This window comes from Nomascus leucogenys, chromosome 12 (assembly GCF_006542625.1).
Source record: "Nomascus leucogenys isolate Asia chromosome 12, Asia_NLE_v1, whole genome shotgun sequence".
Taxonomy (NCBI): domain Eukaryota; kingdom Metazoa; phylum Chordata; class Mammalia; order Primates; family Hylobatidae; genus Nomascus; species Nomascus leucogenys.
Genome location: NC_044392.1, coordinates 48,717,087 through 48,726,836, shown reverse-complemented (window position 1 = coordinate 48,726,836; position 9,750 = coordinate 48,717,087). Strand labels below are relative to the sequence as shown.

The following is a 9,750-nucleotide window of genomic DNA, read 5'->3' as shown; positions in this document are numbered from 1 at the left end:
TAGTGTGGCAATTCCTCAGGGATCTAGAACTAGAAATACCATTTGACCCAGCCATCCCATTACTGGGTATATACCCAAAGGACTATAAATCATGCTGCTATAAAGACACAGGCACACGTATGTTTACTGCGGCACTATTCACAATAGCAAAGACTTGGAACCAACCCAAATGTTCAACAACGATAGACTGGATTAAGAAAATGTGGCACATATACACCATGGAATACTATGCAGCCATAAAAAATGATGAGTTCATGTCCTTTGTAGGGACATGGATGAAACTGGAAACCATCATGCTCAGTAAACTATCACAAGGACAAAAAACCAAACACTGCATGTTCTCACTCATAGGTGGGAACTGAACAATGAGAACTCATGGACACAGGAAGGGGAACATCACACTCTGGGGACTGTTGTGGGGTGGGGGGACGGGGGAGGGACAGCATTAGGAGATATACCTAATGCTAAATGACGAGTTAATGGGTGCAGCACACCAACATGGCACATGAATACGTATGTAACAAACCTGCACATTGTGCACATGTACCCTAAAACCTAAAGTATAATAATAAAAAAAAAAAGAAAATTAACTCCACCTCTTGGAGAAAGCAGTAAAAAAATAAATAAATAAAAATTTCAACTTCTACTTTAGATTCAAGGGGTACATGTGCAGGTTTGTTACATGGATATGTTATATAATGCTGAAGTTTGGGGTACAATTGATCTTGTCACCCAGTAGTGAGCATAGTACTGCTAATAATATGTCACTGGTTATATAAATTAATTTTGACACACCATGTAATCATTAAGCGATATTGCAGAAGAATGTTTACTAGCATAGAAAAAAAATCAATTTTTGACATGAGAAAATAGGTCACAAAGTGTTTGTAATTCTTGTTCTACTTCTCTGTTTAATAAATACATGCATCCCCTAAAATGGTAGGAAGAAGGATTTATAAACGATCTGTAGTAATATTTGGGTGGTGGGCCTAATAGTAATGGTTTTTTTAATAGATATATTTTATAATTTCTTATAGTTTGCATTTATAAATTGTATAATAAAATCCCGCAAAATTATAAATAAATAAATAAATAAATAAATTTCTAGCAAAAAAAAGAAAAGTTAGTAAAATAAACTCATGTAAGTACTATGAGAAAGACGATGTAAAATACAAACAAAACTCAAATAACAACAACAACAACAAAACTACTATATATAGAAAAAAAATGACCGGAAGGAAAACAGCAAAATAGTAACAGTATTTTAGGGATGGGATTACAGGTGATTTTAAAATTCTTTCTATTTTTTGGTGTTTTTAAATAATGAGTATGCTTTCTTTATAATCTCGTTCCCTAGTGACAAGAAAATACTCAATATTTTGCTGTAAGAAAACATCAAGTCTAAGCTCTGATATAATAAAAATTAGTTTTGGTTTCAAAATTGGCAGGTCAGTAATTTGAAATTTAGAATATATTTTCTTACGGAAATAAGGATAGCCATAGTGAATAGTTTTTTCTTTTTTAAACTTGCAGTTCTAGGAACTGTGCTAAGAACTTCGTCTGTATTTCTTTATTCAGTGGATTAGGAATGTTTTCAGCCCCCTTTTCCAGTGATGGTTAAGTAACTTGTCAGAGGTTGCACAGGTGGAGAGAGCAAGGGTGGGAACTGATGCTGGACGTCCCTCTCCAGGGTTTGTGTTATAACTGGTCTGATGCTTCTCACTGCAGCCCATTTCAATGAGCATGGAGCTAAGGTACTGCATTTTTCTCCCAGTCTTATTTTCTCTCACTGCAGTTTTCATTGTGAATATGCCATATTTTGGCCACCCCTTCCAGCTACGTCAATTTCGGTAACTATCCTGGGGACCCAACTTTCCCTCAGAATGTTGTTTGCTGAGAAAATAAGTTTTGGATCCCACCATGGGCTTTTAAAACCTATATACTCCTCCTCTTCACCTCTCCATCCAAAGATTAATCTTCTCCTGAGGTCCTTCCCAGGTTGGATGCTTTTCTCTTATGAATGACTGGAACTGGTGCCTCACTTCTGGAAACCTCCAGATGAGTCGAGAGCTTTTGCTCCACCCTCAGTATACACCTGGTCTTTGCTGCCTCACCTTGAGCTGGCCAAGGGCACCTTCTTTAACATGAGTAAATAAGCCATTCCTAGACTTCTGCCCTTTTAAAGGCATTGTTAGTGCTGAATCAGTACTGTTTGTGAGCTCTTTTGGAGCATCAAATTCAGGCAAGGAGAAAAGCCCAACCACCCACACTGTCAGCATTAGATCTGCCTAAAATAACATCACTGAGATATCAAACATTCTTAGTTCTCGTTATGGCATCATCTAGAAATGAAAAAAATCATGTTAGATTATTTGCTTGGGCCTACAATTTTATTTTGGATCTCTATTATTATTCTAAAAAGGGCCATTTTTTTCCATCTTGGGAATTTTCTCCTTCAGTTCCTATACCAAAGAGAAAACAGACCTTCTGTTCATCCCAGAGGCGTAGAGCCATATTGGCCCAGCTCAGAAAATAGAAAGCATAGTAGAGCTGCCTGTGAGATAGATAAGTGCCATGTGCAACTCACAGAGCTCCCTCACCATCCTAGAGGCCTGCAGTTCTCAGGGGATCTTCCTGTGGGTTAATACTTGAGATGCTTATGGAGGGAGGAACTGGGTCCCTGGGATGCGAGGGGAGGGAGTCACCCATGCCTTTATGAAAGATGCTTCTAGCATCCTGCACATGGTCTGCACCTCCTGATGCTAGGTCAGGACTGAATTGTATAAAAGGCAGAAGCTTCTGACAGCACCTCAGTCTACCTGTCTCCTGAGTGATCTGCTGCAGTGCCTGAACCAGGTAGAGGGCTTCTCAGGATCAGGATGAACTCTTGGTGCTGGTGTTTTGGGCGGAAAGAGCCCCTGGGTGGAGGTTGAGGCCATTCTTGAAGAAAGACAAGGATAAAGGAGGATTTTGGAGGGGAAGGTTCTTCTGGAAGGGGAGGGTGGAAGGTAGGTGAAAGGAATGAAGGACTGATGCCTTTCTGAAGTTCCAAGTTATTCATTTGAAAATATGGAGTTACTAGGTGGAAATCATTTGTATCGTTCTTGTTACTGGTCTTGGGAGACTGGGTTTTTAAAATCTGGTTCATCTTAGGCCAGGAGTAGTGGCTCATGCCTATAATCCCAGCACTTTGGGAGGCCGAGGTGGGTGGGTCAAGAGGTCAGGAGTTCGAGACTGACCAACATGCTGAAACCCCATCTCTACTAAAAACACAAAAATTAGCCGGGTGTGGTGGTGCGCACCTGTAATCCCAGCTACTCAGGAGTCTGAGGCAGGAGAATCACTTGAATCCAGGAGGTGGAGGTTGCAGTGAGCCGAGATAGCACCACTGTACTCCAGCCTGAGTGACAGAGTGAGACTCCATCTCAAATAATAATAATCATCATCATCATAATAAATTCTGGTCATCTTAGAGATAAAATCTTGTGAAATTATAGCTTAATTTTAAGGGCAAGGAAGTGATCTTGGGCTTGTATTGTCTTTCAGCTTTATTCAGCTTCTACAGAGATGTCCTGCCAGCAGAGCCAGTAGCAGTGCCAGCCTCCTCCCAAATCTACCCCTAAATGCCCTCCCAAGTGTAGTCCTAAGTGTCCTCCCAAGTGTCCCCCAAAATGCCCTCCCCAGAGTTCAGCCCCATGCCCACCTCCAGTCTCTTCCTGCTGTGGTTCCAGCTCTGGGGGCTGCTGCAGCTCTGGAGGTGGTGGCTGCTGCCTGAGCCACCACAGGCCCCGCCGGTCCCTCCGACGCCGACCTCAGAGTTCCAGCTGCTGTGGCAGTGGCCAGCAGTCTGGGGGCTCCAGCTGCTGCCACAGCTCTGGAGGCTGCTGCTGACCTGGGCCATGAGGAGCACGGAGGAGAAGGACTGACAGAGCCCAGGTGCTGAAGATCTGTGTCAGCCTGAGGCTTCTTTTCTCTCATTTCCCATGGAAGGACTTTGGAAATGCCTTAAGTTCCCCTCTTTATCCTGCCCACGTTCACTCCATTGTAGGGTTGAGGTCTAGCCTGTGATATTTTCTGGCCTGGCTTTCCCTCTCAGACATAGCTCTTTGGAGAACTAGGTGTTGTAATTCAGTTATGAAGCTATTTTCTCTGTAACAATAAAGCTTTTTATTCCTGATATCACTGCCTCCTGATTTCATTGTTTGCCTCTCCCACTCCCTACCTGCTGCATCAAGCCATCTTCCCTTCCCTTCTCTTAAATGCAAGCGGACGCTTTACAAACTTGTTTAGGAAGCACATTTTGGCAGCGAAGCTACTTAGGCCTCTGGAAAACAATATTCCCTTCTATGCACTGGATTCTGGAACTTTAAGCTTGAAGGAAAGAATAATGTCTGAGACCATTATGCCAGACACAAGATTGTATGCAGAGAACCAGGAATGGGTTTGAAGAGAAGAGGATGGTTGTACTCAAAAGGGTCAGGTTCTGAGAGGGTTTCCGTCAAGCATGGGTCACAGTTTGAACAATTGCTTGTCCCCATTCATGGGGAATAAGATTGCCTGAAGTGCTCATCCTGGGCTCTAATAAATGGACACTCTTTACTTTTCTGATTATTATAAGCTAAGGTGTTTCCATCAGTTGGCTAGAGGGAGAGCTGGGTGGGCAGTGAGTGAGTTTTGGAGTCAGATATGAAATGTCTGAGCACATTTTCCCTGCATGCTGAAATCCTGGATTTGAATCTGGGTAAGGAACTGAGAAAGACACCCTTCTTTGCAAAGACTCTCTCTATGTGGTTGGGACATACGTGTGTGTGTGTGTGTGTGTGTGTGTGTGTAGTGAGAGGTATAAGAGTACAGGGGTTTTGTCCCTGTGTTGGGTTTTCCAAGCAATATTTCTTTAGGAATGGGCTGGTTCCTTCAGGAGACACTCATAAGGTACCTAGAAAAGATAACTAGAAAAGTTAATTCCAAATCAGCCTTTTATATAAAAGATAAACAATTGATGCCTCCTTTGATAAGAGTTAATAGCGATAAATAAAGTAAGCTGGTTTATGAGATCATAAGATGCCCACAGAATGAGTAGGCAGTTGCCCAGATGATCTCCTTATACTGATTCCTATCAAACATTCTTCTTCATTCATTTTTTTTTTTTAAAGAACTTTGCCCATTTTCCCAGAGGAGATCCTGCCTGTCTTGTTATTTCATTACTTCCTTCTCTGTTCTAATATTGACTTTACTTTTTGGAATGTCTCACCTATACTCACCAACAGGTGCTCTAGGAACTGGCAACCTGTTAATCAGGCTCTAAATCCATGTTAAATGAAACTGGTATCTTTTGTGACTTATCTTTCCTTGCCTATTCCCTCGAGCCACTCCCAGCTCACTCACCCCCAAACCTGTCTCTCATCCTTAATTCTTGAATTCTTAGTCTTGGACTTCTGTTACAGCTCACATTCACAGTTGTGGGCAATTTGATTGATTAAGAAGCAGTTCTGAAGTTGACTGCCAAAGTTTCCTCCAATTCTTAAAAATTAGTTATTCTAAAAATGCACACTTTGGACCTTTGGAAAGAATTTTCTCCTTTCTTTTTCTTTCTTTCTTTCTTTCTTTCTTTCTTTCTTTCTTTCTTTCTTTCTTCCTTCCTTCCTTCCTTCCTTCCTTCCTTCCCTTTTTTTCTTCTTTCCCTCCCTCCCTTCTTCTTTTCCCATTTTCTTTTGCACTGGGCAGTAGCCCTAGGGAGAACTTATCTTCAAAGGCAGATTGGTGGTTAGGGGTGGGATAAGAAGCAGGAGTCCCACAGGCTGACTTGCTTTTTTGCAATTGGGCCACTGTCCCGCACACATTTTTCTCTTTGTCATACCATGCTGTATTATGGGGATGTGGCAACCTGACTACATTCACAACTTTCTGGTCTTACGGTTCCTTAATTTTGCCGAGTTTTTTCTTCCTGTCTCCAGTGACAGAGAGAAATCACCCCTGGGATTCCCACAGGTGCATCCCCATCATCATCTTCACTCACTGCATCTTGAAGCATATGGATGAAACCCAGCAGGCTTATCGCATAGCTTGTGGTCTGCCCTGGGGAGCCAAGGACCAAGAGCCAGAGAGATGAGAATCAAGATAAAAATAGGTGAACTACCACCTACCAAGTAGATGACTACACAGGAATGGATGTGTGGGCAAGTGGAGCCGTGTGTGTGTGTGTGTGTGTGTGTGTGTGTGTGTGTACACTGAAGACAAGGGCACAAGGGGTTCCAGACCTCCCTGCATTTGAGCCCCATGCCCTCTCTTAGCATACACACAGCCTCCCAGGTACAAACAGTGCCCTGTTTGGAAAGTAAACATGCCGTAGCAATCCTGGCACCTCTGTGAAGTGACTTAGATGCCCACGTGCACCACCTACAGTGCTACCTGAGTGATGAATGTCTCTGGGATGTGAGTGTCAGCGGAGCATGTCTGTTGGGAAATGGGCCCCTCCCAAGAGCCTGAACCTGTGTACTTCTTATAAAAAGGTTCTCTGGCTGGACGCTGCTCAATCCACTGCCTAGCAGCTGGCCCATTCCAGTTGGAGAAGGTAGTGAGTCTTTCAGTGGAGCCAGGGTCTGGTAAGTCTCCTAGCAGGGTCTGGGGGAGAGGGTGGGATGAGTTGAGGGCACAGGGGAGGAGAAAACAGAACATAGGCAGCAGATAGATGTGGGAGGGGTGTCCCGCAAGGCACCTAAGCTTCCAGTGAGCCAACCTCTTAAGGTACTAATGAGGACATAAAGGCAACATAGGAGGTGGTTTTTGCAAGGGTACACAGCAAGTCCGCAGAAGAGCTGTGACTAGAACCAGGTCTTTCAGCTCCCTGGATGGGGTTATTTATACTGGCACAACTCTCCTTTCCCACATGGTTGTGGGGCATGAGAGGCATAGGCAAGAAAGAATGATCAGGACACGCTTCTGGCCTGTGAATTATTTAGACCCAGCAGGTGGGACCGCCTGTTGGACTTGGGTGTTTTCTAACTGATGGGGTGTAGTAACTAGGAAGATACAATCGAAGGTCGGTAGGAAAGTAAAATGAGGGACAAGAAAAAAGCCAAGTGGAGATTTTGGACTGAATCATACAGATAAGTTGCCGCAGTGTGCTGTTTATTTTCCACTGTGGAGAACTTGAGCAGTCTTCTTCTAGTCAGAGAAAATGGAAATGCATTGATTCATTGCATGGATTGTGTCCTGCTCTGAGCATGTTTAACTCACTGGAAACACCTGCTTGGATTTGCTTCTTTGCGTCCGCTCTTTCTGGGTGCTTTTCCCTCCTTGTCCCAGGCCAGGCTGACTTGTACACTAAGCCGAATCTCAAAAGCCCAGAGTTCCACTGGTGGAAAGAAAAAGCCGGCTCGCCTTTGAAAGGGTGCCTTTCTTCCAGGTGCGTCGTGAGGAGCTCCGCGATGTCCTCTCAACAGAACGCCGTTTCCGCAAAAGGCTTTTCCAAGGGGTCGTCCCAGGGCCCCGTTCCGTGTCCCGCCCCGGCGCCCACCCCGGCGCCAGCCTCCTCCTCCTCCTGCTGCGGCGGCGGCTGTTGCGGCGACTCGGGCTGCTGCGGCTCCAGCTCCACCAGTTGCTGCTGCTTCCCAAGGAGACGCCGCCGGCAGCGGAGTAGTGGCTGCTGCTGCTGTGGGGGCGGCAGCCAGAGGTCCCAGCGCTCCAACAACCAGAGCTCGGGCTGCTGCTCTGGCTGCTGAGAGGCCCGCAACCCCCAGCGCTGCGCTAGAGAAACCTGCCCAGCCCAGAACGGGCCCGCCCCGCTGCGGCTCCCACGCGGGGCTGGGCCTCGGAGTTTGCCCCGTAAAGCGAATTGCACTTTGATGTTCAGAAACCCACTTTGTTCTCAGTCACGCAAAACTCCCTGACCCCGATGTGATTTTTCTCCGCGGGGATTCGAGAGCCATGCGTGGGACACTGGACCCTACTGTCTGCACGGGTTTGCACACAGCAGGTGCTCAGTAAATGCCTACTAATTTGATTGTCTTTTGAAGATGTCATAATAAAGCTTCTACCTCCTGAGAACACCTTTTCTTATTTGTTCTTCTTTAGTTTCTCCGCCCAGGTAGAAAGGCTTGAAATGTTTGTGAAAGGCAGAATACTATAATTCATGCCCGAACAAGAAGGTGGCTTTCTGATAGTTAATTATGATAGCAGCGATCACATATCGACTGTTTCGAGTATTTTAAGGACTTTATGCGACAAAGTCCTTGAATATTCTCAGGACTTTATGTGGCACAATCTGATTCTCATAATGACTCACGTAGGAGAGTGCTGTTATACCCATTTTACAGAAGAGAAACTGAGGTTAAGTAATTTGTTCAAAGTCACTCACCTGGCGCATGATAAAGAAGACAGGACATCTGATTCAAGGGCTTCATTGCTCTGGACTTCCCAAGCCTTACCACGGAGGTGCTCCTCCTGACCACCAGGTCCAGGCAGCTCTGTGGTAAAAGTTTGTTTTGGCAACTCTTGGGGGCTTTGGAATCAAGCCAGCTGTCTTTTTTTATTTTTTATTTTTATGTCTTATTTTATTTTTTATTTTTGGCGTGGAAGTTCCTTGACCTACTGCTTTGCTTGCTGGGGAGGGAATTTTTCCTAAGATGAGCCTTCCAGGAAACTGGGACCTGCCCTCTCCAGATCTCATTTGTGCAGCTGAAGCAGGACCAAGAGCCATGGGTTTCTGGGAGTCTCTGTGGTGCAACATGTGTGCTTGGAAACGTGGCGATCTCATTCTTCAGAGATGGTGGCTGTGGCAGTGGCAATGGATGGGTCATCTTGCCTAGGTCAGAAACCTATCGCTGTGGGCACAGATTTTATCCACTCATTTCAGGCACGAGGAAACAGGAGAACAATATCCTCTGCATGGGGTCTGCTGGGTTCAGAAAGAAGAGATAATCATGGTAATAATACTAGTAACACTAGTTACCATTTATTTGGCACTAACTTTATTTCAGGCACAAGTCAAGGCACTTTACATATATTATCTCACTTAATCCTCATAGTAATCTAAAAATATAGACATTCACTTCCCCACTTTTTATATGTGAGCACATGGGTTTAGACAGTTCCAGTGATTTGGCTAAAATCACAGAGCTAGTGAATGTCCCCAGATGGTGAGTGAGGGAGATAAGATTGAAACCGGAACCTGTGTGACTCCAAAGTCATGCCCTCACACTCAAAGAGTCATTCTCTACTGTCTTAGAAATCATCACCACACAGGGAAGGGACACTCTGGTCTCTGGACACACCCAGGCTCTCAGAAAATTGCAGTTTGGCTTCTTGGCTGCTGCTCCCTTGGTGACCCAATGAGTGGGGAGCTCTGTCATGGCATGCACCAAGCAGCTGGCAGCTGAGGGTGTCTGCTCAAAGGTGAGGTCAGAAATGCTCTGCTGATTCATCCAAGATGTTTGACCTTGCAGCCAAATGACCTCCTGCCAGGGAGGCTCTGGAGGGCAGTCCTGCTCTGCCTAGGAGTGGCCCTTCCTTCCATGTCTGAGATTCTGTGATTTCCAGTGGGAGGTGATTTGTGGAAGCTGTTTACAAACAGATGATATCACCCGTGGACCTGCCTCCCCACACCAGTGACGTGTGCTGAAACAGCAAGCCCCGGACTTGGTGGGCAGCAGGTGGGAAGGAAGAGTTCTTCCTCCTGACTCGGAACAGACACACTACAAAGCTAATCTGAAGGTGAGGGCTCAACCTGGAGCAGGAAGCTTAGGCCTGAGC

At 45.2% G+C, this 9,750-nt stretch overlaps 1 protein-coding gene across 1 annotated transcript; it reads left to right on the top strand.

The window, feature by feature from the left end:
- The first annotated feature begins 6,537 nt into the window (after positions 1–6,537).
- On the top strand, positions 6,538–8,048 carry CRCT1 (cysteine rich C-terminal 1). The gene is made up of 2 exons (XM_003259262.3): positions 6,538–6,602; positions 7,406–8,048. Exon 2 carries the CDS (start codon positions 7,428–7,430, stop codon positions 7,719–7,721), a length of 294 nt encoding a protein of 97 aa, XP_003259310.1. The 5' UTR covers positions 6,538–6,602; positions 7,406–7,427; the 3' UTR covers positions 7,722–8,048.
- Positions 8,049–9,750: the final 1,702 nt, after the last annotated feature.

Excerpts from the sequence above, each read along its gene's own strand:
- CRCT1 (XM_003259262.3), top strand. The coding sequence starts at position 7,428 with ATGTCCTCTCAACAGAACGCCGTTTCCGCAAAAGGCTTTTCCAAGGGG.